General features: G+C 41.4%; 2 protein-coding genes and 1 long non-coding RNA gene across 5 annotated transcripts; 1 reads left to right on the forward strand and 2 right to left on the reverse strand.

Moving 5' to 3' along the window:
• Positions 1-57: 57 nt before the first annotated feature.
• Positions 58-2,570, reverse strand: tamm41 (TAM41 mitochondrial translocator assembly and maintenance homolog). The gene is made up of 5 exons (XM_057029109.1): positions 2,332-2,570; positions 2,030-2,175; positions 1,415-1,580; positions 1,134-1,196; positions 58-616 (listed from the first exon to the last, which is right to left on the reverse strand). The coding sequence occupies exons 1-5, from the start codon at positions 2,474-2,476 to the stop codon at positions 525-527; spliced, it is 612 nt and encodes a 203-aa protein (XP_056885089.1). The 5' UTR covers positions 2,477-2,570; the 3' UTR covers positions 58-524.
• Positions 2,571-5,677: 3,107 nt separating this feature from the next.
• Positions 5,678-27,449, reverse strand: LOC130523684 (bromodomain-containing protein 2-like). 3 transcript variants are annotated; one of them, XM_057029101.1, is made up of 16 exons: positions 27,169-27,449; positions 25,365-25,543; positions 25,106-25,243; positions 24,890-25,024; positions 24,633-24,687; positions 24,481-24,551; positions 23,925-24,000; positions 23,780-23,832; positions 23,346-23,475; positions 23,186-23,241; positions 23,057-23,108; positions 22,906-22,976; positions 22,746-22,821; positions 22,529-22,584; positions 22,365-22,451; positions 22,138-22,273 (listed from the first exon to the last, which is right to left on the reverse strand). In XM_057029101.1, exons 1-16 carry the CDS (start codon positions 27,296-27,298, stop codon positions 22,172-22,174), a joined length of 1,467 nt encoding a protein of 488 aa, XP_056885081.1. In that variant the 5' UTR covers positions 27,299-27,449; the 3' UTR covers positions 22,138-22,171. The 3 variants fall into 3 exon arrangements, 2 of the variants coding, with proteins under 2 accessions (XP_056885082.1, XP_056885081.1); XR_008949964.1 differs by lacking the exons at positions 22,138-22,273; positions 22,365-22,451; positions 22,529-22,584; ... (2 more) ...; positions 23,057-23,108; positions 23,186-23,241 and adding exons at positions 5,678-5,827; positions 5,919-6,005; positions 6,083-6,377; ... (1 more) ...; positions 6,615-6,669; positions 9,912-9,967; XM_057029102.1 differs by lacking the exons at positions 22,138-22,273; positions 22,365-22,451; positions 22,529-22,584; ... (2 more) ...; positions 23,057-23,108; positions 23,186-23,241 and adding exons at positions 9,521-9,655; positions 9,747-9,833; positions 9,912-9,967.
• LOC130523693 (uncharacterized) lies at positions 14,725-16,099 on the forward strand. Its single transcript, XR_008949969.1, has 3 exons — positions 14,725-14,985; positions 15,482-15,570; positions 15,673-16,099. It is a non-coding gene; the product is annotated as an uncharacterized LOC130523693 (long non-coding RNA).
• Positions 27,450-27,484: the final 35 nt, after the last annotated feature.

Genomic DNA, 27,484 nt, shown 5'->3' on the forward strand with positions numbered 1-27,484 from the left:
TTAATTTTACTTGTCTTTATTCTTACTAACATGCCCAAATAAAGTTATCAAATCAAATGATGTTAAAATGATGTTTATTGATCCTATTTCTTGTAAATTACATCAGGTGTATGTAAAGAACCAGTCAATGCATTTAACCAGCAATCTGATAAATTATAGTTATCCAATAAGTTATAGGTCATTTAGAACTTTAACTTATAGTAAACATAACATTTGTAAGAGATAACTGATGGTATCAATAACCTGAATACTGAGATAAACGGGGAGCGTCAATATAAAAAAACTTGGTTCAAAAGTGAATTGCAAAGAGATCTGGGATCTTTGACGAGTAGGATGACAGCAGGATGCTATTCAAGACAGCTGCACAAGTCTCTGTCGGACCTGAGTTCTGGTAAGTGCTCTTCTTTCACAGAGGCAATGCAGTAACACATCCAGAGGAAGGCTGGAGGGTGTAGAGGAGGGGCCTTCCTGCACCTGTTTGTTTCAGGGAAAAGAAGATGAACTTGGATTGTCAGGGACTTAGATCAGGACATCTGTGAGACGGATGGTTTCCTCCTCCATCCCTTCCACATCTTCAACAGTTTTTTGGAGCTGTACGACACCGTCTTCCACAAGCCTGAACCAGGTCACACAATGAAAACACATGTTAATAGTAGCTACTAAAGAGCGGTTTCTTTCAAAATACTCATCACAGATGTCTAAACTGCCACTATCATTAATTATTAGGCCCCATCCTTCCAGCCTCAGACCACTTACTGATGTAAATAATGGTGATAAAACTCTGTTACTATCTACAGAACCAAGGCACACGGGAAATTCGTTTTCAAATTGGTCAGGGCTGCTTTCTGTAAAAAAAAAAAATTGATACATACAGTACCTAGCTTACTTCTGATAGAGAGCTCTTCTGTTATACACTCATGCTAAAATATCATTCTAGCTTGCAACTTTATTTATAGTGTCTCATTATGTGGCAATTTTAAATTTCCTCTTTTATCTCCAGGTTGCTGATATGATTCATTTAATCCATTATGGATATATTATTTAGTAAGAAATCTCTCATCTAAATATTTCTGCGTCCATTATAATGCAGTTGTTGAACCACTGGAATAACTGTATGGAATCTTTGTACTCACCAGCTGTTGCAATGCCTTTGATGCTCTGTGTAATACTGGAAGATTTCACAATCGACGAAATACCTAAGAAACAAAATAACATTAAAGATTTTACCCCTTTCTAGTATGAATGCTACTTTTTTAATAAAATGATTTCACTTTCAATAAGGAACAAAAACACTCCGCATTCATATAAATTGGCAAATGTGCTGAATATACATGGAATAGTTTCTTTGATCAACTGTGTGTTCTTCCATCTATCATTGGTCTTCTCTGGTCTGTATGTGTTCTTAGGAGCAGACCTTGCTGCACTACAGCGCCACAGTCTGGATCCTGAGCAACCTGCAGCAGGATCTCCTCCACGTCTCGGTTCTTCCCTGGAGGATCCACCAGCTTTGTGATCTTCTGCTGCAGGGTCCGAGGCAGCGCCATCAACTGGATAAACTGGCCTTCGGGGCTTTTATCAACCTGCACGAGCACATCAAGGATAAATGTAGTTGAAACACTATCCATCTATCTACTACTGTTTCATCCTCTTAACATTTTATATTATATACATTAATTTATTTTTACAGTTTTTTTAAATGGATACACAAATTTAAAGTGAAAGTGCAGATTTCCATATTTAATTTAAAAGGTTGCCAAAAACATGGTTATTACATCAAGAAAATAAATTATATCCATATTCTGACATTTTAGAACTGTTGGAAAGCAATAAACTGATTCATAGTCAGGTTAGGTCTCCCCCCATCATTTTACAAATAAATGAAGCAAATGAAAGATGGATCTCCTGTTTTGCTGGAAGTTTAACTGGAGCTATTGGGACAAGGTCCTGGCAGATATATGTAGATGTGGTGTGGCACTTCTAAGACAATAATTACACGCTTTTGTAATGTCAACTATATTTTGTATTTTACCTCCAGTTTTCCCTGTTGGGGTTTGTAGACCACTTGAGGGCAGTCACGCAAGATGTTGCTGTACAGAATCCGGAAGTGCTGAATGTTGTCTTTGACAATATTGTGGACCTTAGATTTATCTTCTCCAATAACCATCCGGAAATCCCCTTAAGCAAAACAGAAAAAAGTAGCACAAGGGTCCCTTATCTGCTATGACATACTTTTAAAATACTGAACAATAAACCAACATGTACATGGTGGATATAATTTAAGTATTTGGATAAAGTTTAAAATGATCCATTTAGTGACGCAATAGTAGTTACCAGCATAAGAGAGACCAGCTATTTGGAGGAAGAGGTCTTCCTCACTGAAGCTCTCTGGCAACATGAGGAAGGATGCCGTCACAGCACTTTTTAGGTTGGACACTAAAGCATCGCGGAGCTTTGCATTTTCATTCTGAACCAGCATTTTCACCTGAAATTGGAAAACAAATCGAGAAATGGGTGGATAATCTGTACAATAGATGCATAAAAGAATAAAACAGAGGAAATCTTTAATGGTGGTGACGATGAAGTTCAATATACTGACTGGTTTGTGAAGGAGCGGTATCGCAGATCTTTCCTGCCGGCTGCTGTCAGACTGCACAACAAACATAATGCCTGCTATAGCACACACTGAATATTATATATTCAGATATGTATATTGTATACACCCTCTGTACTACGTACAGGTATTCAAGAGGCTGATTATGCATATTTATATATATATATATATATATATATATATATATATATATATATATATATTATATATATATATATATATATATATATATATATATATATATATTGTCCCATTCAGGTGTTTCTTGCAGAAAAAGCCAAAGATAATTACCGTTTCAGCAGATGGAGCCTTTTTCACGGCAGGTTTTCTATAAACTGTATCGGCCTGGCGGCCTCTGATCCCTGACACAAATAAAATTTTAATCAAAGTTATGGGAGCAACAAAGACCAGGAAAGGCCAGAGTGGGCTTTGGTTTCACTTACTAATCGGTATTTGGTCCCCCTGTGGAATTTTCTTTCCTGGTGCTAATAATTGAGCCTGGTAGAAGAATGAACCAGGTTAAGCTGTTAGTAAAAACACTCAAAATGGAGTCAAAGAAATCCACAAATCCACAAATGATATTGAGGATAAAGGTGCTTAATGATGTCAATTTCATGATTTAGAGTCAGTGTTTCCGTCAGCAACGCATTTAACTTAAAATGTGAACAGACATTTAATGGATAAAAGGAAGAGACGTCACCTCATTCAGAGGGGTTCTTGAAGGTCCTGTAGATTCTTTTGTCTTGATTTCACGTTCTGGAAACGGCATCTTGGACAGCATTCTGAAGAAGATGGCCTCCAGGGACTTGGCCTTCGACACAATATCTGCTTGCGGCTGTGGAGAGAAGACGTCACGCAAAATAAAAAACCCTCTTTTGATGGGAAAGGTGCTGATGGATGTCGAGTGTCCCGTTACCTGATGGAATCTATAGCAGTTACTGAAGACCCATAAAAAGTCCTGAACACACTCCACACCATGTTGGTAGTAGTGGTTCTTTAGCCTCTCCCTGATTGTGCTGAGGTCCATGGGAGTCAGAAAGAGGTCATAGAGTCCTAGGGGTTCATCTATGCCTCTGATAGTGGAGTTTGGTAGATGCTCAGCTCGCCACTTGTCATTTATGACTGTTGCCTGAGCACCCCCATCTTCACCATTTTCTGTTTACCTATTAGTTTAATTAATCCCTTACCCTGTTTTGCTGAGAGATTGTCCACTTGGCATATATCTGGGAGTCTGTTCTTGTGCGTCTCTACTTCTGCTATGTGTTCATCTACAAGTCTTATGGCTCTACAAAGGGGTCTGTGTACCTGCCAGTGATTCCTCTGGCATGTCTTGGAGCAATATGCTGTGGATGAACAACCTGCACAGGTGTGGAGTTTCATATTTGCCTTCCTCTCTCGTAGGCAGTAGCCGCAGCGGTGGGACTCTGGCCTTTTTGGTCGGGTCACTGTTGGTCCCTTTGCAGCAACCCTCTGCCATTTCCCTGCGCCTGATGCGGAGCCCTGCATCCTCTGGAGATGTGGCCTAACTGACCACATTTGAAACAGTGGGTGCAGGCCATTCCCTCTCCTTTGTCCTGGCAGCTCTTGCATGTTCCCTAGTTCCCTGCCAATTTACTGGTGTTCGCTGACTTGCCAGCACTCATGGAGGCTCGCGCCATGCGTTTCCTTTCAGCAACCTCTGTTTTAAGCTCTCTTACCAATGTGTGCATTTCTGGCTCTGGTGGGACTGTCTGGGCTTTCCCCTTCGGGAGTTCTGGGGTCTTCCTTCGTGGTGAGTTCGGTGCAGAGGAAGTGTGTGAGTTGTCCCACTTATTGCTGCTTGTCTGTTACTCATTCAGTCTTGATGCCTTGGTTCTGGTCCATTTGAGCTTGTTGAGCTCCTTTTTGTAATGTCCCTACAATATTGTGTTTAGCTGAGGCAGAGTCAATTCACTCTTTATTTCGAGCATGTTTCACAGCTTCAAGCCTGGGCTGATGGCTCTTATCACGGCCTCAGTTATTTCGGACTCACCCCAACCCTTGCAGAGCCCACTCTCTATCTGGTGTATGAGATTTGTGAAGGACAGCTTGTTGCGCTGCCCACCTTCCCCAGTTTGACCACAGATCCGAAATTCTCAGCGGATAGTCACTTCCGGCACCTTAGCTAGGAATGAGTTGTGGCTGGTGCTAATCTTAGCATCCTCAGATATGTTCAGTTTCTCACCCCACATTTTCAATTCGTCCTCCAGCGTCTTTCAGGACCGCTGCAGCTCCAGATACTTTTCTTTTATTTTCATATTGACCTGACGCTCCTGCTCTTCTCCACTTTCCCCTTTGCCGGATTCCGCCTCGTCCTCTATGGAAGCCAACAGTTCTTGAATGATTCGATTTGCTTCTTGAGTATCTGTGTCTCGTTCGATCTCATCCAACTTGTTTTCTGCCATTTTAATCAATACCCGTCTGCTTTTAAAAGCAACTGTTTCGTCTTCTTTACCTCCAATGCAACGTAGATATTTGCCGACGTTCACGATCCGCTCCCAGCTTAATTGGCACAGAGGAGTAGTGGCGCAGTCGAAAAGAATCTCCAATTCCATCTCGTTCACTCACAGATTTGACGTTTTGGCTCTCTAATAACAAACAACTCTTTCGTGCCACCTTCACAAAACTCTGCTGCCGATCTTTTCACACCGTCCGGCCAGAAATCAAAAAGCCTCTCCCACAACTCAAAAACCAACAGAAAAAAACACTCGTTCGTTCCTTTTTTTGGAAACGTGCTCTACAGTGCTACTTGGTGGCAAAAACAAATAACTGTTTGAAACGATATATTGTGCTTGGAACATAAGCATCTCAGTTTAAGTTTGACTGAAACATGAATTAAACAACAAAAAACCAACAAACCCTCCTAGCTTGAAATAATGCAAGCCTAACAGAGAATTATTAAGAGTTAAATGAAGACTGGTTTTGGCGGTGATGGGCTTTAACACTGTCTAATCTGCAAAGACATTCCAAGACACTTTTACAATCGCAACGCTAAAGAAAAAAAAATGCAGAGTGAGCACCTGCTCAAATAAAAATCAGCCAACACTATTACTATTCAACATTTTATTCATTGGTAACCATAATAAATACAATACATCAATACAGTAGATCACAGTAAAAAGGTGTTTCGCATGAAAAATGAGTCCTCTCAAATTCCTCCATGACTCTGGCTTGCAGGTTGAGGTCAAACCCATTTAACTGTGAGAAAAAGGATAAAGGAGAAGAGCTGTTAAATGACCTTTCCTCCACAAAGACAAAGAGATCACTGTTGCATAGAGGTGCTACTCACATCTGCCTGTCTCCTCCGCTCTTCTTGAGCTTCTCTTCGAAGTCTGTTTCTCTCTGACTCCTCCTGAAGCGGGGTGGATTTTTGAGGCTGGTAGAAGATCAGGATTGATGTTAACATTGAAATAAAGAACATTGTCAACATCTCACATGTGGGTTTATCCTTACTGGACATCCAGCAGCAGGAGGTTTCTGGGCTGTCCGTTGCACAGCAGTGGGGAGAGAGCTGTCAAAGAGAAAACAGCTAAATATCTACATTTGGTCTCTCATCATCGCTATCTTGGCTCTCTTTCTATTGCTCTTTAGATTTAAATCAAGTGAATAACTCATATTTCTCATAAGCTGGTGAGTACAATGATGATATTGGTGATATTTAGAAATATTTACGTTTGGGAATTTGCTTTTTCTCAGTTGGGAGAGTCTTGAGTCTCTCCCAGGCCTCAGGATGCTTCACGACAATTGGCTGGAAAACAAAACAAAACAAAATACTACTTCAGTAAATGATAGTTTCAGGTGTTTCATGCAGATAAAAGCCAAAGATAATTACCGTTGCAGCAGGTGGAGGCTTTTTCACTGCAGGATTTCTGCTCAGTGGGTTGGCCTGGTGGCCTCTGATCCCTGACACAAATCAAATTTTAAATTTAAAGTTTAGGGAGCCAAAAAGACCAGGAAAGGCCAGAGTGGGTTAAGTTTAACTTACAAAGCGGTGCTTGGTCCCCCGGTGGAAGTTTCTTTGCTGGGTTTATTAATTGAGGCTGGTAGAAGATCAGGATTGATGTTAATATTAAAACAAAGAACATGCTCAACATCTCACAGGTGGGTTTATCCTTACTGGACATCCAGCAGCAGGAGGTTTCTGGGCTGTCCGTTGCACAGCAGTGGGGAAAGCTGTCAAAGAGAAAACAGCTAAATATCTACATTTGGTCTCTCATCATCGGGATCTTGGCTCTCTTAGTGTCAGAACGTGTTCAATGCTCTGTGTTGGGCCTCACCGTTCTGGTGGGGGATGCTCTTTATAACTTTAGCAGGAGGTTCACTGCAGGAAGAGCTGGTGTTTCTTCTGGCGTTTTGCAGCGTGGGACCAGAGGAGCTGTGGGCTTTCCTCTTTCCAGGCCTTTTGTCCTATGGAGGGGGTCAGACTTTCAGTTTGGGTGTAAATCGGAAAAAAAGTTGCCAAGAATGAACCAGTTTAATCTGTTAGTAAGAACACTAAAAATGGAGTCAAAGAAATCCACAAATACGATATTGAGGATAAAGACGCTTAATGACGTCAAGGAAGAGACGTCACCTCATTCAAAAAAAAAGAATCATAAAAATAACCATGTATACATGGTACATAGAAAAACACACACACACACGATTGATTAATAACCACCACTTGGTGCCTGCCCTACAAATCCTCTCATTTGCCATCAACCCTGCCCACCATTCCCACATGTTTCTGGGCCCCAGAAGTCTTGGCCTATAGAAGCATAACTAAAATGTTAACCTAATAATTAGACGACCCTAAGTATGATAGTTTGTCTACGATAGTCACTGGAACTACAGAATTAGTGATGATAAGCTTTTTCAAAGAGGTAGGTTTTAGGTCTAATCTTAAAAGTAGACAAGGAGTCAGCGTCCCGTACCTGGATTGGGAGCAGGTTCCACAGCAGGGGGATCTGGTAGCTAAATGCTCGGCCCCCCAATCTACCCCTAGAGACCACAAGTAAACCAGCATTCTGAGAACGGAGCGGTCCATTGGGATGATAAGGTGTCACTAGCTCCTCCATTTAGGATGGAGCTCGGCCTCTGAGGACCTTGTAGTTCAGAAGAAGAATTTTAGAAATTATTCTAAACTTAATGGGCAGCCAATGAAGAGACACCAGTACAGGAGTCATGTGATCTCTTTTGTCAATACCTGCTAAAACTCTAGCTGCAGCATTTTGGATCAACAAGAGGCTTCTTAAAGAGTTATTTGGACACCCTGACAATAAAGAATTACAATAGTCCAGCGTGGAAATAACAAATGCATTGACTAACTTTTCAGCATCATGCTGCATTAGTAGCTTCCTGATCTTTGCGATGTTTCTCAGGTGAAAAAAAGGCTCTTCTAGAGACTGTTTTAATGTATGAGTTAAAGGACAGATTTTGGTCAAAAGTTACTCCAAGATTCCTCACAGAGAGACTAGATGGAAAGGAGATACTATCTAGAGTGATCATGTGATCTAATCTCTTCCTGAGAGGTTCAGGACCAAACACCAAGACCTCAGTTTTTCCTGAATTAAGGAGAAGGAAATTTAAAGACATCCAAGACTTTGTCTTTAAGACAGGTCTGAAGCTTCACTAACTGCTCTGTCTCCTCTGGTTTCATGGATAGATATAGTTGAGTGTCATCAGCATAACAATGAACATTTATTCCATGCTGCTGAATGTTTCCTAAAGGAAGTGTGTACAAGGTGAAAAGGATTGGTCCAAGTACAGAACCTTGTGGAACTCCATGGCTAACCCTACTGTATAAGGGAATGCCATGGACATGAGCAAACTGGTATCTATCAATCAACTGTGATCAACTGTATCAAAAGCAGCACAGGTCCAGCAGAACTATAACTACCTATATAAGGCCACAACTTGTTTTTCAGCCAGCCTGGCACCATCTCAGGATATGTTCCACATGTGTCCTGGGAGCTTTACCTTTTCATAAGCTCGTGATGGATGACTTGTTTTTCCTGTAAGAAGAGCTGCTTAGAGGTGATGCTGGGGCCCATTGAGTCCTGATTTTTCTTCACATGAGGATGTGTACCATGAGGCCTTCCTCCTACTTCCATTTTTGGTAATGTTATTGTTGGTGGATGAGGGTTCTATGGGAGCAGCAGAGAGGTGTGTAAGACTACAACTCTGAATCCTGGTCTGGACCCTGGTATGTCAGGTCGCTTTGGGTCAAAATAAAATTGGCCAAGTTCCTAAAAATGAGAGAGGCACCATCCCTGGTGGGATGTACACTGTCGCTCCTAATCAGACCAGGTTTTCCCCCAAAACTGCTCCAATTGTCAACAAAGGCCAACTGGTTTTCGGGGCACCACCGTGACAGCCAGCGACGAATCGACATCATACGACTTAACATTTCATCGCTGGCCAGATTGGGGAGGGGACCAGAGAATGCTACGGAGTCCGACATAGTTTTTGCGTAATTGCACACCGACTCTATATTAATTTTGGTGACCTCCGACTGACGAAGCCGGGTGTCGTTTGCTACGACGTGAATAATAACTTTACTGAATTTACGTTTACTTCTCGCCAGTAGCTTTAGATTGGCTTCTATATCGCCCGATCTGGCCCCCGGAATACACCTAACTATGGTCGCTGGAGTCGGTTGGACCTATTAACATTTATCATTATCCTGCGTCTGAGGAAATAAAAAATTCCTAGCTTGAAATAATGCAAGCCTAAAAGAGACTTAACAATTATTAAGAGTTAAATGAAAATGAAGACTAGTTTTTGCGGTGATGGGCTTTAACACTGTCTAATCTGCAAAGACATTCCAAGACACTTTTACAATCTGTCCGGAACGCTAAAGCAGAAAAATGCAGAGTGAGCATCTGCTTGAATAAAAATCAGCCAACACTATTACTATTCAACATTTTATTCATTGGTAACCAAAATAAATACAATACATCAAAACAGTAGATCACAGTAAAAGGGTGAAAAATAAGTCCTCTCAAATTCCTCCATGGCTTGCAAGTTGAGGTCAAACCCATTTAACTGTGAGAAAAAGGATAAAGGAGAAGAGCTGTTAAATGACCTTTCCTCCACAAAGACAAAGAGATCACTGTTGCATAGAGGTGGTACTCACATCTGCCTGTCTCCTCCGCTCTTCTTGAGCTTCTCTTCGAAGTCTGTTTCTTTCTGACTTTTCTTGAAGTGGGGTGGATTTTTGAGGCTGGTAGAAGATCAGGTTTGGATATTAATATTAAAACAAAGAACACTGTCAACATCTCACATGTGGGTTTATCCTTACTGGACATCCAGCAGCAGGAGGTTTCTGGGCTGTCCGTTGTACAGCAGTGGGGAAAGCTGTCAAAGAGAAAACAGCTAAATATCTACATTTGGTCTCTCATCATCGGTATCTTGGCTCTCTTAGTGTCAGAATGTATTCGATGCTCTGTGTTGGGCCTCACCGTTCTGGTAGGGGATGCTCTTTTTAACTTTAGCAGGAGGTTCACTGGAGGAATTGCTTTGATATTGATATTTTCAGGTGTTTCTTGCAGAAAAAGCCAAAGATAATTACCGTTTCAGCAGGTGGAGCCTTTTTCACTGCAAGTTTTCTGTAAACTGTATCGGCCTGGCGGCCTCTGATCCCGATACAAGTAAAATTTTACTCAAAGTTTAGGGAGCAACAAAGACCAGGAAAGGCCAGAGTGGGCTTTGGTTTCACTTACTAATCGGTATTTGGTCCCCCTGTGGAATTTTCTTTGCTGGAGCTAATAATTGAGCCTGGTAGAAGAATGAACCAGGTTAAGCTGTTCGTAAAACCACTCAAAATGGAGTCAAAGAAATCCACAAATCCACGAACAATATTGAGGATAAAGACGCTTAATGATGTCAATTTCATGATTTAGAGCAGTGCTTCTCAATTAATTTTTTACCCCCCCCCCCCCTAGGAAGAAGAAAACATTTTGCGCCCCCCTCACTCTCGCTGTGACTATAATTACTATCATTTGTCTAGGAAATTGTTATAAGTACACCCCTGCATAACATTGTATCCTTATTAACATTAAAGAAAACAAAAAAAAGAAAAAGAAAGAAATATAGGCCAACGTACAACAAAGAATAGCTTTATTAACATTGTTTTTTAGTCTGTAACAGAAACGATATAAAGTGCATCAATTAACCTGAAATTCAAAATAAAATTAAATTCTTATTTAAACTATAAACTTTTTTGAATGACTAATTGAACCATTTGATACTGAAAAATAAAATCAACAAATGATAATAAATTTAAATTGATCAGCAACATTAACTCAATGAAACAATTTGTGCTGACTTTTTTTATGAAAATGAGGAAGTCAGGATTAATGGCTACAATGAGCACGTTTTGCAGTGCACAGCTTTTCGAAGCGGGGTTTGAAGCATGATACTGCAACTCTCAGCTCCTGCTTAATGTTTAGCTGGGACCTGTACTTGGTCTTCAGTGCAGCAACAGCAGAAAAGCCAGTCTCACAAAGATAAGATGTTGCAAAAGGAAGAAGGATGCCCATAGCCCTCTGCCCTAAGAGTGGGTACTGCCTCTCTACACCCAGCAAGAATTCACTCAGTGTCTGTGATGTGAACTTCAGTCTCAACGTGGAGTCAGACGTCATGTCAATGAACTGGTCCTCTGCAGAGCTGAAACCAGTTGGAACTTGTGCATTGAAAGGATCTCTCACCCAGTCATACTGGGAACTGTCTTCAGGGAAGTACTTTTTAAAGAATCCCATCAGTGATGAAATGTGCTGCTTAATATGTGGAATCACTGAAGTGGCATCATAGCCAGTAGTGTCAACAAATTCATGCAGGTTCTCGAATGAATCAGTATGTCCTTCATCAAGTCGAACTGCCCCACATTGCAAGCTTTCGGGTGAAAGAGCTGATCTTGTCTGTGACCTGAGGGAGGTGTTTATCTTTCCCTTGAAGCTGTAGATTTAGTTAGTTTAGCTTTCCAAATATGTCACTCAGGTTGGCCAGTTTCGCCAGAAAGTTCTCATCACTAAATTTTTCTGCGACTTCGGACTTGTGCTCCTGCTCCAAAAACATTCTTATCTGCTCAAAAACTCGGGACAAGACTCCTTGCTTCACTGTGAAACAGCACAGCTTGATGTTCAGCTCCCATCTCCTCACAGATAGCAGAGAAGACTCTTGTTTTTAGTGGTCTGGTCTTTATAAAATTGACTACACCTACAATGTCAGTCATAACCTCACTTAATTCAGAGGAAAGGTGTCTTGATGCCAGTGCTTCTCTGTGTATAACACAGTGTGTCCACTCAGCATTAGGCGGAGTTTGTCATGTCAAAACGTACATAAGCAATGAACAAACAGTCTTTGTTGCTGTCAGTTGCTTCATCAAATTGTAATTGTCTTTGAGTTTATCTCAAAGGGAAGCAATTAAAACAATTAAAATGTTACCAGACATTTAATGGATAAAAGGAAGAGACATCACCTCATTCAGAGGGGGTCTTGAAAGTCCTGTGGATTCTTTTGTTTTTATTTCACGTTCTGGAAACGGCATCTTGGACAGCATTTTGAAGAAGATGGCCTCTAGGGACTTGGCCTTAGACACAATATCTGCTTGCGGCTATGGAGAGAAGACGTAACGCAAAATAAAAAACCCTCTTTTGATGGGAAAGGTGGATGTCAAGTGTCCCATTACCTTATGGAATCTATAGCAGTTACTGAAGACCCATAGAAAGTCCTGAACACACTCCACAGCATGTTGGTAGTAGTGGTTCTTTAGCCTCTCCCTGATTGTGCTGAGGTCCATGGGAGTCGTAATAACTTTGTAGTAGCTCTGAAAGACAAGAAGGACTTAGTTAGCAAGCATCTGACTACAGGTACAATATCTGCAAATACTGACTTCAGTAAAATATTTTTAAAAGTGCTTTATTATTCTAAATATTTGTGTCACTTACGGGGAGTATCGCTGGTTTCAGTAGGAAGTGATGGTGAAGCTGATGGTTCCACAACTCCGTCGCCAGCCCCTCCAGATAACAGAGCTGATTGGTGCGACGTCCCGGTCTGGTGGTATTCACCACTGGTGGACAATTGGGCTGTCTGGAGTCAGCAGGACAGGAAGTTTTCTCTCCTAAATAATTATGCAAACAATTATCCGTCCCAGTCTACATATTTAAACCAGGTGACAGCATTACCCACAATGCAACTGTCAATTCAACTGAATTCTGCCAGTGCAACACATTTACCGTATTTTCCGGACTATAAGCCGCTACTTTTTCCCTAAACTTTAAACACTGCGGCTTATTCTATGGTGCGGCTTATTTATGGATTTTTCTTCCACCGCTAGGGGCGCTCTAATCGGAACTAGAATCAAAACTAAGAAAAATCAATGCAAAGAAGAAAACGCTACTTTTTCTTTAGCAGATAGAACACGGACGACAAATTACCAACTGTTAATTGTTTTCAAATCCTCGCCCCTTCATCATGGAACCCACACGAAGAAGTTCGTATGATGCAGGTTTTAAGTTGAAGGCCATTGATCTAGCTAGCCAGGAAGGAAACCGCGCTGCTGCATTCTGTACATGCAGTAAATATCTAATTTTTCAACATAAATATCTGTGGCTTATAACCCGGTGCGCTTGTATATCTTTTTTTATTTATTTATTTTTTAAATTGACCGGCTGCGACTTATATACAGGTGCGGCTTATAGTCCGGAAAATACGGTACTTCTTTGCTTCACTTCCACAAGACTAAACTTTCACACTGACACCAATGAATTTTCCAAAAAGTAAGGTTGTTTATACAGCAGCTTTGCAACAAAGAAAAACTGGATTGTTTTAACATTGATTGCATTTAAATCATTACAGGTCCTAAATGATTCAACATTGACCAAAAACTATCTGGGAAATGTTTAGAGAAAGGGAGGGAGGTTATAATCTCAGGGAAAAATGAATTTGTATGAAACAGAAGATCTGAACAATGAAAAATGCCTGCAAGTCAAGGTGTGGTTTGATTTTATGCAACAATTTGAATGTGGAGCAAAAACAAAGTTTAATTCAGAGGCTTTCTTGACAATCCTTCTGTGGATTGTTTTGGAGTTTTTATTTCATATTCTGGACACTGTTAAATGACCTTTCCTCCGCGAAGACAAAGAGATCACAGTTGCATAGAGGTGGTACTCACATCTGCCTGTCTCTCCTGTTTTTGAGCTTCCTGCAGCAGGTTGGATGTTTCTACTGCCCATTAGATTAAAATCGAGTCAATAACCCGTATTTCTCATAAACTGGTTAATACAATGTTGATATTGGTGATATTTAGGAATATTTACATTTGGGAACCTTGAGTATCTCCCAGGCCTCAAGATACTTCATGACACTTGCCTGAAAAAATTAAAACAAAACAAAATACTACTTAGGAAATTTTGTCCCGTTACCTGATGGAATCTATAGCAGTTAATGAAGACCATAAATAGTCCTGAACTATTGTATAACCCAGTACACACAAAACACAGTTCAGCCAACATTCGCTGTGTTGTTCAATATTACATTAGGAACTGAGGTATCTTCCAGCAGGGGCAAGAGGCATGTTTCAGCATTCACATTTTACTGCCTCTGTGTTACCTATACCCACTGACAGCTACCTCTTTAGTAAAGACTGTTCTCTCTCTGGTGCCACCTCTACATGGTCCATGCGGTGCCAATCTTTTAAAACTATCCTGCCCACAAATCTGACATTGGTTTAAACAATTCACATTGTTTTGGTGTGAACTTCACCCCATGCTGCTGGTATTGTTGCAAAACCATCCTCTTTAAAGGACTTACTGTAGACCAAGTTATCATCAAGGTAAGGCAGACAAATGTCATCACGCAAGCCCCACAAACATTCCTCCATGCTGTTTTGAAATTAGGCAGGTGCTGAATTCAGGCCAAATGGGATTCTCACCCACTGATAAAGACCCCATGGTGTGATGACGGCAGTGAGAGGCTGGCTGTCCTCATCTATGAAGCCTTGGTGGTAGGCCTTGCCTTGATCTAGTACAGAAAACCATGAACTCCCAGTAAGACTGTCCAACGTGTCTTATCCGAGGAATGGGGTGTCTATCTGGCACTGTCTTTTGTTTGTGCTCACGATAGTCTACACACAGGCTGTGTCCGAAACCACCCCCTATACCCTACATAGTGCACTCAATCGCGTGGACGCCATTTTGAAATAGTGTCCGAATTCTTAGTGAGCATCGCGAGTGCACTCAATGTATCCCACAATGCACTGCAAAAAGTAGTGTACAACCGATGCACCCGAACTCGCTAATATATCCCATCAGCCTTTACGGTATCACGTGGTAATCTGTCGATGGCGGGTAAACGAGCAGACATGACGTACAAATGTATGTAATATTATGTTATTATTATTATATGGTATTTGTTTCACATATCTTACTAGAGCGTAAAATTCTTTCACTTTAGTTGAACATTGCTGCCTCCATTTTAAATGTTTTTTGCCTTTATTTATTTATACGCGACTATAAGCATCTTATTAGATTACGTACGTTACTTTAATTCTGCCGTACTAGAGTCGGTGCATTTCAAATGCAAATTTAAGGTACTGTAGGAGTGGTATTAATATAACGCAGACTGATGGCTTGAATTGATTTCTTAAGGGAGTGACGATGATATAAATAAGATGATCCGATGCCGGATGGAGAAGGACCACCTCTTCTCCGGGAAGAGGTTTTCTGCTGCAGCAGGATGGGTGTGGGTGGTGGCAAAATGTTATTAAATACTGTATTGTATTGCTGTAACTTGGAATCTGGTGTGATCACAATCCAGAAACTAAACTGATGGACTTCTGCAATTTGTTTATGTCCTTGTTCCAATTTGTAGAGCTGTGCTGAGGGAAATTGGCCTCACTGGAAAGCTGACTCCAGCACAAGCAGCCAAAAAGTGGGAGAACCTTAAAAAAAACCTACAAGGTTTGTAATAATTGCTTTAAATTTGGTCTAAATGTAACAGACTAATAATTATAGGAAATGTTGCATTACTGTTTGAATTATTCGCTTATTCCCTATTTGTAGGAGCTTCGGAGACCACCATCAGGGTCTGGGTCTGAGTCTGGGGAGGTCACTGCTGACAAGTGGAAATAGTTCCTGCTCATGGATGAGGCAATAGGTGGCAGGCCCTCCATTCGGCCCCCATGCCTCATTGCCTCAGCCTGGGGGGAGGGCCATTCTACGTCAGGCTCCTCACATTCAGTCCCGGAGAGACCTGATGGTGAGTCAGGGACAGAGGAGGAGCAACCAGGGCCAGCAACACACAAGCGCCAGCGGCGCGATAGGGTCCTGGAGCTGCTGGAGAGGGCCGAGGAAAGGGCAACACGAGAGGAAGCCAGGGATGAGAGACTTTTAGATCTCTTAGAGAAACTCCTAGATAAAATGTAAAAAAGTATATATTAAATTGTATAATTGTACTGTTGTGTTTGTAATATTAAATTGTTTAAATCAAGTTAACTTCCATCAAAGATTGCTTTCTTCGCATCATATGGTTGATAACAAATGCTTTATTCAAAGTGTAAATTTAATTGATACAGTTTTTGATTTTGAAATGAAAACTATTTACATAAACACACACATAAAGAAATTGCATTTATCCAATTTGGATTATTTAATAACTATTTACAAAAATGGAACACAAAAGTCTTTCAAATTAAGAGGAACCAGCTAGGTTCAACAGACATCATGCTCCAAAACGCTGGATTATAAAGACCAGTCCTAAATGTAATCATGCTCTTGGAGAGCTGGTGGGAGGTGGGTTGGTGCTGACAGGGCAGCAGCGAGTCTGTTCCGAATTTGCTCTCCACATTGTAGGTCTGGCTGCATTTGACCAGTGTCATCTGACCCAAGTGCATCTTCTGAGGGTTCCATGCTGTCACCATTCTGCAAGCACACATTGTGCAGAATGGTGCAGCATGCAATGACCGTGGTGGCAAATGCAGGCTTCACCTCCAGAGCTTTAAAAAATATTGCCCGCCATCTGGTCTTCATAATGCCAAAAGCCCGTTCTATCACAGAACGGGCTTTTGCATGATGTCTGTTGAACCTGGCCACCATCATATTTGCCACTGGCTCCCTGTACGGTGTAACCAGGGCTATAGGCCTGGACATACACGGATAGCCACCATCCCCAACTATACAATATCCCTCAGGTGGGTACAGTCCCTGAACATACAGAGGGCTGTTTCTCAGGACTCGCGCGTCATGGACTGAGCCTGGGTAGCCAGTAAAAATGTCTATAAAAAGGCCCTGGTGGTCACACACTGCTTGCAGCTGGATGGAATAGAAAAGCTTCCTGTTGAAATAACAGTGAGCATGTGCACCTGGGGACTTAATCCTAATGTGGCACCCGTCAATGCTGCCCACCACATTTTGAAGAGCCGGTGATCCCGACAGGCGCTGAAATCCAGCAGCAATATTAGGAATGTCTACCAGACTTGGAAATTTGATGGTCCGATTCTTCAGGGACAGAACTTTGTCTGACATCCTGTGAACAATGTCAAAGACTGTGGACCGTGGAATTGAAAATCCCCTTGACACCACACGGTAAGAGGTTGCACTTGCCAGCCAGAAAAGGTAGACTAAAATCTCCACTTCCAGACCCCAGCCATGGTCAAACGGTGAGCGCAGGACATGGATGAGTTTGGCCACCGTTGACCGAGAGAGACGGAAGTCTGGGCGGAGGTCAGTTTGGCCATCAATGTACATCGCCAGCAATGGAACATGCCTCTTCTGCACACAATACTGTGATGGTTGCTCGTTCTGTTGGTAAAACAAAGTTGTTGTTTTTGTTAAAGGCAAATTTCCACTGTGCTGTTTGATACAATATGATCATCTTAAAATAACACATAAATGTGGAAATCAATCTACCATCAAATGTTCCCCCCCCCCCCCCCCTCCCTCACTTACAGTTTGATATCTGGATCTTAGAGCCAAAATTGTCCTTCGGACGCGTCTGTTCCTCACCAGACGGCGGGATCGCAGCAAAAGAATATTAAAGATAATGACAAGCAGTTCTGGAGCCATTTTGTGATGTAAAATTCCTGTATGTAAAATTCCTGTATTACTTATATAGATATTTGAGAATGTACCATCATGTCATGGCGCGAAAATGTCACCGGACACGAATTATTTGAGATAATAAGGAAGTGTTATGTTATTGTTATCGACATTAATATTTTAATCTATTATTATTATATAAGATAATAATAGGGTAAAATATTGCACTTTCAAAGAAACGAGCGCTGAATGTGTTTGGGTATGTTTCGGATGGGTTAAAATAATTAAATGGACCTGGCCACTTTTCCCGGGGAACGGTTCGTTATTATTATGCGACAACATTACGTCATTTTACGTGCGCCGTAGTGTCCGTAGTGTCCGAAAGCTAATTTTGAATTGAGTGCGCTACGTAGTTCACTCAATCCATGTCCCCCATGTAGTGAGTAGTGAATAGGGAACGAGTGTGTGGTTTCGGAAACAACAACAGTCTCAGATCACCTGATTTATTTCTCACATACTATGGGCGATAAGTAGGGAAATTTGGATTTTGTGATCCAGCCCTTATTAATCAAATCTAGCAAGTATTGCGTAACCTCCTGATGTAATGGCTTGGGCACACTGATGTAAGCCTTTTGGACTGGTGTCTGATCTTTCAGGGTGTTATGTATGCGGAGTGAGGGTATACAGCCTAGATCATTTTCACCCTGAGCGAATGCTTTACATTCCTCCATTAGCATTTCTTTTACCGGGGTCTGCTGCTCACTGGACAGATGGTCCAACATCACTAGTATATCCCAGGCTTCATCACAGTTAACGCTGGAGCAGTTTGTGCCTGAGTTGTCTGTGTTCTCCTCAGTGGCTTCCTCAGGTCCTGCAGAAATCGGCTCACGTGACACTGGTTGGACAGTGATACTGTGGGCTGAAGTGTTAATCATAGTGACAGGGACATTGGCAAAATTACCCCTTTTCATGACAAACAGTGCTTCCTGGATGTGTAGCTCTTCTTAACTTGTGTTCATTTTGGGACTGAATAGCATGACAGTGTCTTTCTCCGTCTGTGTGTGTGTGCGTCATCACACTGTGGTGACTTCACCTGGGAGCAACACAACTTTTTCTTTGCCGGTTTTTACTATGGTTCCCTCACTGTTACCTTGATGAGTATGCATTAACTGTATAAAGGTTTCTGCAGTACCAGAGTCAATGTCAAAACCACCACTCACAACTTCTCTAGCATGACTTGCTGTTGAGCCCTGCTGTTGCTTCAGTTTTCATTTATAATTTCCTCTATCACATTAACCAATAATTGGGTCTTCAGCTACATTTGGATCACTTGAAACCAGTACTGGTACTAGCAGGCTGGCACTCGGGGTCTCTACTCCACTTAGATGGAACTCCACTGGTATCCATCGCATGAATGGGATTTCTGTTTGATGTGTGGCAAGTCCATTCAGAGGTTCTGTCCCTAGAGGTTCATCTATGCCTCTGATAGTGACATTTGGTAGATGCTCAACTCGCCACTTGTCATTTATGAATGTTGCCTGAGCACCCCTGTCCCACAATGCTGTCACCGGTACATTATCAAAAGTACACTTCACCATTTTCAGTTTACCTATTAGTTTAATTACCATAATTTCCGGACTATAGAGCGCACCTGATTATAAGCCGCACCATCTAATTTTAGAAAGACAATCATTTTTGTATTTATACAAGCCGCAGGTATCCCACGTAGTAATATGAAAAATTAGATCGAAAACATTCAGTACCGTTATATGTTTTTATTACCGTAAGAGACGAGTCACTGACGAGTGACAGACAGGTAAGAAACAACAGCCACTCTTTTCACGTGTATGTTTATACAAAGACCTTAAATCCAATTTTTATCATGTCAGGATTTTTTAACTTTTCTTTTAATTTAATCTGCTTAGCAACATAAACAAATATATTTTACTGGTAAATGATTTTTTTTCTAACGGTGTCTGTAAAGCAGCTACCTTGAAATATACGTTTGTATCAGCTACACACAAATTACGTTGTTTATGCTTTTTTACGATGAACAATCTAAAACTCCCCGATGGCCCACCTCTAAAATCTTCTATTTTCATCGCTGTGGTGTTGTGTTTTTGCTTTGAATCAGGTCTTCAGGCGGGCGTCTCCACCTTCTCAGCAGTGATTACCGTAATGTATGCCAACATTACGCGTGGCAGCTCGATTTCCTTCTTCAACCGCCAGAGTGATCGCTTTTAACTTAAAAGTCGCATCATATGCTTTTCTTCTAGTATTTTCCTTGTTGATGAGGGTTAGTAAAAATGACTGATTCACAATAGTTGTGATAGTGCGCCACGAAAAAAAACATAAACAAGCCGCGCCATAGAATAAACCGCAGTGTTTAAAGTGTAGGAAAAAAGTATAGTCCGGAATTTACGGTATATACATCCTTTTATGTATATTTTCTGTTCTTATCTCAAATTTTATTTTTTCTGCGTGCTTTTGCTGCTATTGCGCTGTAAATTTCCCCGTGTGGGACAAATAATGGAAATAGCGTAGGAAAAAAGTAGCGGCTTATAGTCTGGAAATTGTGGTAATACCTTACCCTGTTTTGCTGAGAGATTGTCCACTTGGCATATATCTGGGAATCTGTTCTTGTGCGTCTCTACTTCTGCTATGTGTTCATCTACAAGTCTTATGGCTCTACAAAGGGGTCTGTGTACCTGCCAGTGATTCCTCTGGCATGTCTTGGAGCAATATGCTGTGGATGAACAACCTGCACAGGTGTGGAGTTTCATACTTGCCTTCCTCTCTCATAGGCAGTAGCCGCAGTGGTGGGACTCTGGCCTTTTTGGTCGGGTCACTGTTGGTCCCTTTGCAGCAACCCTCTGCCATTTCCCTGCGCCTGATGCGGAGCCCTGCATCCTCTGGAGATGTGGCCTAACTGACCACATTTGAAACAGTGGGTGCAGGCCATTCCCTCTCCTTTGTCCTGGCAGCTCTTGCATGTTCCCTAGTTCCCTGCCAATTTACTGGTGTTCGCTGACTTGCCAGCACTCATGGAGGCTCGCGCCATGCGTTTCCTTTCAGCAACCTCTGTTTTAAGCTCTCTTACCAATGTGTGCATTTCTGGCTCTGGTGGGACTGTCTGGGCTTTCCCCTTCGGGAGTTCTGGGGTCTTCCTTTGTGGTGAGTTCTGTGCAGAGGAAGTGTGTGAGTTGTCCCACTTATTGCTGCTTGTCTGTTACTCATTCAATCTTGATGCCTTGGTTCTGGTCCATTTGAGCTTGTTGAGCTCCTTTTTGTAATGTCCCTACAATATTGTGTTTAGCTGAGGCAAAGTCAATTCACTCTTTATTTCGAGCATGTTTCACAGCTTCAAGCCTGGGCTGATGGCTCTTATCACGGCCTCAGTTATTTCAGACTCACCCCAACCCTTGCAGAGCCCACTCTCTATCTGGTGTATGAGATTTGTGAAGGACAGCTTGTTGCGCTGCCCACCTTCCCCAGTTTGACCACAGATCCGAAATTCTCAGCGAATAGTCACTTCCGGCACCTTAGCTAGGAATGAGTTGTGGCTGGTGCTAATCTTAGCATCCTCAGATATGTTCAGTTTCTCACCCAGCATTTTCAATTCGTCCTCCAGCGTCTTTCAGGACCGCTGCAGCTCCAGATACTTTTTTTTATTTTCATATTGACCTGACGCTCCTGCTCTTCTCCACTTTCCCCTTTGCCGGATTCCGCCTCGTCCTCTATGGAAGCCAGCAGTTCTTGAATGATTCGATTTGCTTCTTGAGTATCTGTGTCTCGTTCGATCTCATCCAACTTGTTTTCTGCCATTTTAATCAATACCCGTCTGCTTTTAAAAGCAACTGTTTCGTCTTCTTTACCTCCAATGCAACGTAGATATTTGCAGACGTTCACGATCCGCTCCCAGCTTAATTGGCACAGAGGAGTAGTGGCGCAGTCGAAAAGAATCTCCAATTCCATCTCGTTCACTCACAGATTTGACGTTTTGGCTCTCTAATAACAAACAACTCTTTCGTGCCACCTTCACAAAACTCTGCTGCCGATCTTTTCACACCGTCCGGCCAGAAATCAAAAAGCCTCTCCCACAACTCAAAAACCAACAGAAAAAAACACTCTTGTTCGTTCCTTTTTTTGGAAACGTGCTCTACAGTGCTACTTGGTTGCAAAAACAAATAACTGTTTGAAACGATATATTGTGCTTGGAACATAAGCATCTCAGTTTAAGTTTGACTGAAACATGAATTAAACAACAAAAAACCAACAAACCCTCCTAGCTTGAGATAATGCAAGCCTAACAGAGAATTATTAAGAGTTAAATGGAACACTGGTTTTGGCGGTGATGGGCTTTAACACTGTCTAATCTGCAAAGACATTCCAAGACACTTTTACAATCTGTCCGGAACGCTAAAGAAAAAAAAAATGCAGGGTGAGCACCTGCTCAAATAAAAATCAGCCAACATTATTACTATTGAACATTTTAATCTTTGGTAACCAAATTAAATACAATACATCAATACAGTAGATCACAGTAAAAGGGTGTTTCGCATGAAAAATAAGTCCTCTCAAATTCCTCCATGACTCTGGCTTGCAGGTTGAGGTCAAACCCATTTAACTGTGAGAAAAAGGATGAAGGAGAAGAGCTGTTAAATGACCTTTCCTCCACAAAGACAAAGAGATCACTGTTGCATAGAGGTGGTACTCACATCTGCCTGTCTCCTCCGCTCTTCTTGAGCTTCTCTTCTAAGTCTGTTTCTCTCTGACTTGTCTTGAAGTGGGGTGGATTTTTGAGGCTGGTAGAAGATCAGGATTGATGTTAATATTAAAACAAAGAACATTGTCAACATCTCACATGTGGGTTTATCCTTACTGGACATCCAGCAGCAGGAGGTTTCTGGGCTGTCCGTTGCACAGCAGTGGGGAAAGCTGTCAAAGAGAAAACAGCTAAATATCTACATTTGGTCTCTCATCATCGGGATCTTGGCTCTCTTTCTATTGCTCTTTAGATTAAAATTGAGTGAATAACCCATATTTCTCATAAGCTGGTTAGTACAATGATGATATTGGTGATATTTAGGAATATTTACGTTTGGGAATTGGCTTTTTCTCAGTTGGGAGAGTCTTGAGTCTCTCCCAGGCCTCAGGATGCTTCACGACAATTGGCTGCAAAACAAAACAAAACAAAATACTACTTCAGTAAATGATATTTTCAGGTGTTTCATGCAGAAAAAAGCCAAAGATAATTACCGTTGCAACAGGTGGAGGCTTTTTCACTGCAGGATTTCTGCTCAGTGGGTTGGCCTGGTGGCCTCTGATCCCTGACAAATAAAATTTTAATTTTAAAGTTTAGGGAGCCAAAAAGACCAGGAAAGGCCAGAGTGGGTTTAGTTTCACTTACAAAGTGGTGCTTGGTCTCCCTGTGGAAGTTTCTTTGCTGGGTTTAATTGAGGCTGGTAGAAGATCAGGTTTGATGTTAATATTAAAACAAAGAACGTGCTCAACATCTCACATGTGGGTTTATCCTTACTGGACATCCAGCTGCAGCAGGTTTCTGGGCTGTCCGTTGCACAGCAGTGGGGAAAGCTGTCAAAGAGAAAACAGCTAAATATCTACATTTGGTCTCTCATCATCGGGATCTTGGCCCTCTTAGTGTCAAAACGAGTTCAATGCTCTGTGTTGGGCCTCACCGTTCTGGTGGGGGATGCTCTTTTTAACTTTAGCAGGAGGTTCACTGCAGGAAGAGCTGGTGTTTGTTCTGGGGTTTTGCAGCGTGGGACCAGAGGAGCTGTGGGCTTTCCTCTTTCCAGGCCTTTTGTCCTATGGAGGGGGTCAGACTTTCAGTTTGGGTGTAAATCGGAAAAAAGTTGCCAAGAATGAAAAAGTTTAATCTGTTAGTAAGAACACTAAAAATGGAGTCAAAGAAATCCACAAATACGATATTGAGGATAAAGACGCTTAAGGACGTCAAGGAAGAGACGTCACCTCATTCAGAGGGTTTCTTGACAGTCCTTTTGTGGATTGTTTTGGAGTTTTTATTTCATATTCTGGACACTGTTAAATGTTAAATGACCTTTCCTCCGCAAAGACAAAGAGATCACGGTTGCATAGAGGTGGTACTCACATCTGCCTGTCTGCCCTGTTCTTCAGCTTTTTGCAGCGGGAAGGATGTTTCTACTGCCCATTAAATTAAAATCGAGTCAATAACCCGTATTTCTCATAAGCTGGTTAATACAATGTTGATATTGGTGATATTTAGGAATATTTACGTTTGGGAATTGGCTTTTTCACAGATGGGAGAACCTTGAGTGTCTCCCAGGCCTTCGGATTCTTCCCGAAAATTGCCTGGAAAACAAAACAAAAGAAAATACTACTTCAGAAATTGATACAGGACACCCTGACAGCACTGGGCAGCGCCTTCAGTGAGCGGCTGCTCCACCCTCGCTGTGTGAAGGAGCGGTATCGCAGATCTTTCCTGCCGGCTGCTGTCAGACTGTACAACAATCATAATGCCTGCTATAGCACACACTGAATATTATATATTCTGATATGTATGGTCCTGCTCAAGGTTTCTTCTTGTTAAAGGGGAGTTTTTCCTTGCCACCTTTGATTGTTTGGGGTTAGGCCCTGGGATTCTTTAAAGCGCCTAGAAACAATTTTGATTGTAAAAGATGCTATATAAATAAAAATTGATTGATTGATTGTATATTGTATACACCCTCTGTACTATGTAAAGGTATTCAAGAGGCTGATTATGCATATATATATATATAGATATATATCTATATATATAGCCAAAGCCAAAGATAAGCCAAAGATAATTACCGTTTCAGCAGATGGAGCCTTTTTCACGGCAGGTTTTCTATAAACTGTATCGGCCTGGCGGCCTCTGATCCCTGACACAAATAAAATTTTAATCAATGTTATGGGAGCAACAAAGACCAGGAAAGGCCAGCGTGGGCTTTGGTTTCACTTACTAATCGGTATTTGGTCCCCCTGTGGAATTTTCTTTGCTGGTGCTAATAATTGAGCCTGGTAGAAGAATGAACCAGGTTAAACTGTTAGTAAAAACACTCAAAATGGAGTCAAAGAAATCCACAAATCCACAAATGATATTGAGAATAAATGTGCTTAATGACGCCAATTTCATGATTTAGAGTCAGTGTTTCCATCAGCAACGCATTTAACTTAAAATGTTACCAGACATTTAATGGATAAAAGGAAGAGACGTCACCTCATTCAGAGGGGTTCTTGAAGGTCCTGTGGATTCTTTTGTCTTGATTTCACGTTCTGGAAACGGCATCTTTGACAGCATTCTGAAGAAGATGGCCTCCAGGGACTTGGCCTTCGACACAATATCTGCTTGCGGCTGTGGAGAGAAGACGTAATGCAAAATAAAAAACCCTCTTTTGATGGGAAAGGTGCTGATGAATGTCAAGTGTCCCGTTACCTGATGGAATCTATAGCAGTTACTGAAGACCCATAAAAAGTCCTGAACACACTCCACACCATGTTGGTAGTAGTGGTTCTTTAGCCTCTCCCTGATTGTGCTGAGGTCCATGGGAGTCATAATAACTTTGTAGTAGCTCTGCAAGACAAGAAGGACTTAGTTAGCAAGCATCTGACTACAGCTACAATATCTGCAAATACTGACTTCAGTAAAATATTTTTAAAAGTGCTTTATTATTCTAAATATTTGTGTCACTTACGGGGAGTATCGCTGGTTTTAGTAGGAAGTGGAACTGCCTGGACAGCTGATGGTTCCACAACTCCGTCGCCAGCCCCTCCAGATAACAGAGCTGATTGGTGCGACGTCCCGCTCTGGTGGTATTCACCACCGGTGGACAATTGGGCTGTCTGGAGTCAGCAGGACAGGAAGTTTTCTCTCCTAAAGCAAACAATTATCCGTCCCATTCTACATATTTAAACCAGGTGACAGCATTACCCACAATGCAACTGTCAATTCAACTGAATTCATTTACTTCTTTGCTTCAGTTCCACAAGACTAAACTTTCACACTGATGCCAATGAATTTTCCAAAAAGTAAGGTTGTTTCTGCAGCAGCTTTGCAACAAAGAAAAACTGGATTGTTTTCACGTTGATTGCATTTAAATCATGACACGTCTTATATGATTCAGTGTTGACCATATCAGTCAGACTGTGAGGAGGTCTGGGGAACCAGCTGTAAAAGCGCTCTACAACAAAGAGCAATCGGAATAATTAACAAGGCCGAATGCAGAGAGCACACAAACCTGCTGTTTATGAAATATCTATACTGTCAAATTCAAAACAGCACTAATAATGTACAAAGAAAATATCTACTGCCAAAAACTACCTGGAAAAGTTTAGAGAAAGGGAGGGAGGTTATAATCTCAGGGAAAACCTAAATTTTATCAAACAGAGGATCTGAACAATGAAAAATGCCTGCAAGTCAAAGTGTGGTTCGATTTTATGCAACAATTTGAATATGGAGCTAAAACAAAGTTTCATCATAAATCTGTTTTAAAAGATTTTTTTTTACAGTATATGGACACACACACACACAAACACACACCCCACACACACACACACAAATGTGTGTCATTGAAATCAATGAGTTATCAATGATACTTTGTGCAAAGGTGCTTACTTGAAACATTGTCCTTGATGTCCATTATGGAATTAAACTAATGTGAGCACAAGTGCTATTAATGAGAGTATAATTGAACTAAAAATATTAATTAGATTATATAATATAATATAATAAAGTAATGAATTGCCAGGTATAATAATTCAAACAGGTTCACTGCAGGCAGTCAAGCTACAAATGCACTATGCATAAAGTCTCTGCCTGAACTATTAAGTACATTGTGTTTGAAGATCAAAGCCCTTTGTAGGCCTTGATCTACAGGGCTGTTCTGATTGGCTGACTCAATATTGTCCTTGAAGACGGAAGTCCTTTGATGATGGGATATGAGTTCTGGTGTGTCCAGTTCTCCATAAAAGCAAATTGGATCACAGGCCGAAGGCATGACCACTTTGATAAGATAAATCTCTGGGTGACGCTTCAGTGCATGGATGAGGAAGTGTGTTAACCATGTGTGATGACAAAAAAATAAACGAATCATGAAAGTAACCATGTGTACATGGTACATGAAAACACACCCACCCACACACACACAAATGTCTCTGATTGAAATCAATGACTTATCAATGATACTTTGTGCAAAGGTGCTTACTTGAAACATTGTCCTTTACGTCCATTGTGGAATTAAACTAATGCTATTAATGAGAGTATAATTGAACTAAAAATATTAATTAGATTATATATTATAATATAATAAAGTAATGACGTGCCAGGTATAACAATTCAAACAGGTTCACTGCAGGCAGTCAAGCTACAAATGCACTATGCATAAGGTCTCTGCCTGACCTATTAAGTACATTGTCTTTGAAGATCAAAGCCCTTTGTAGACCTCGATCTACAGGGCTGTAGATCACAAATTGGATCACTGGAAGGAGAAGAAAACCCACCCAGGCCGAATGCATGACCACTTTTATGAGACAAATCTGTGGGCGATGCTTCAGACGAGTGAGGAAGAATGCTGATTGAGACAGTAACTCCCAATGTGGACTGAGAAAACCGGCAGCTACAGCCGGTCATCCTACAGAGAAAAACAGCAAATATTGTTTAAGTTGGCCCAGAGAAGTCTTTGATATGCTGCAGCAGACAGTTTAATTAAGGCGCAGTGTTAATGTTCAGTCTGACGCTTTTTCTCTTCATTTAATGTTCACGTGTGAGTGTTTTTTTATTTACTCTTGATCTATTTAGCTGTTTTTACCTTTCAAA

The sequence above is a fragment of the Takifugu flavidus genome, chromosome 4 (assembly GCF_003711565.1).
Source record: "Takifugu flavidus isolate HTHZ2018 chromosome 4, ASM371156v2, whole genome shotgun sequence".
Classification (NCBI taxonomy): domain Eukaryota; kingdom Metazoa; phylum Chordata; class Actinopteri; order Tetraodontiformes; family Tetraodontidae; genus Takifugu; species Takifugu flavidus.

Bases quoted from the DNA above. Each gene is read 5' to 3' on its own strand.
- tamm41 (XM_057029109.1), bottom strand. From the start codon at position 2,476: ATGCTGGTTCAGAATGAAAATGCAAAGCTCCGCGATGCTTTAGTGTCC. The intron at 2,176-2,331 runs GTAACTACTATT...GTTTTGCTTAAG, and splicing joins AGCTGGTCTCTCTTATGCTG to GGGATTTCCGGATGGTTATT. The intron at 1,581-2,029 runs GTAAAATACAAA...GTGCTCGTGCAG, and splicing joins CCCAACAGGGAAAACTGGAG to GTTGATAAAAGCCCCGAAGG.
- LOC130523684 (XM_057029101.1), bottom strand. From the start codon at position 27,298: ATGACCGGCTGTAGCTGCCGGTTTTCTCAGTCCACATTGGGAGTTACT. The intron at 25,244-25,364 runs GTAAGTGACACA...CTTGTCTTGCAG, and splicing joins TAAAACCAGCGATACTCCCC to AGCTACTACAAAGTTATTAT. The intron at 22,452-22,528 runs GTAAGGATAAAC...ATCTTCTACCAG, and splicing joins CTCCTGCTGCTGGATGTCCA to CCTCAAAAATCCACCCCACT.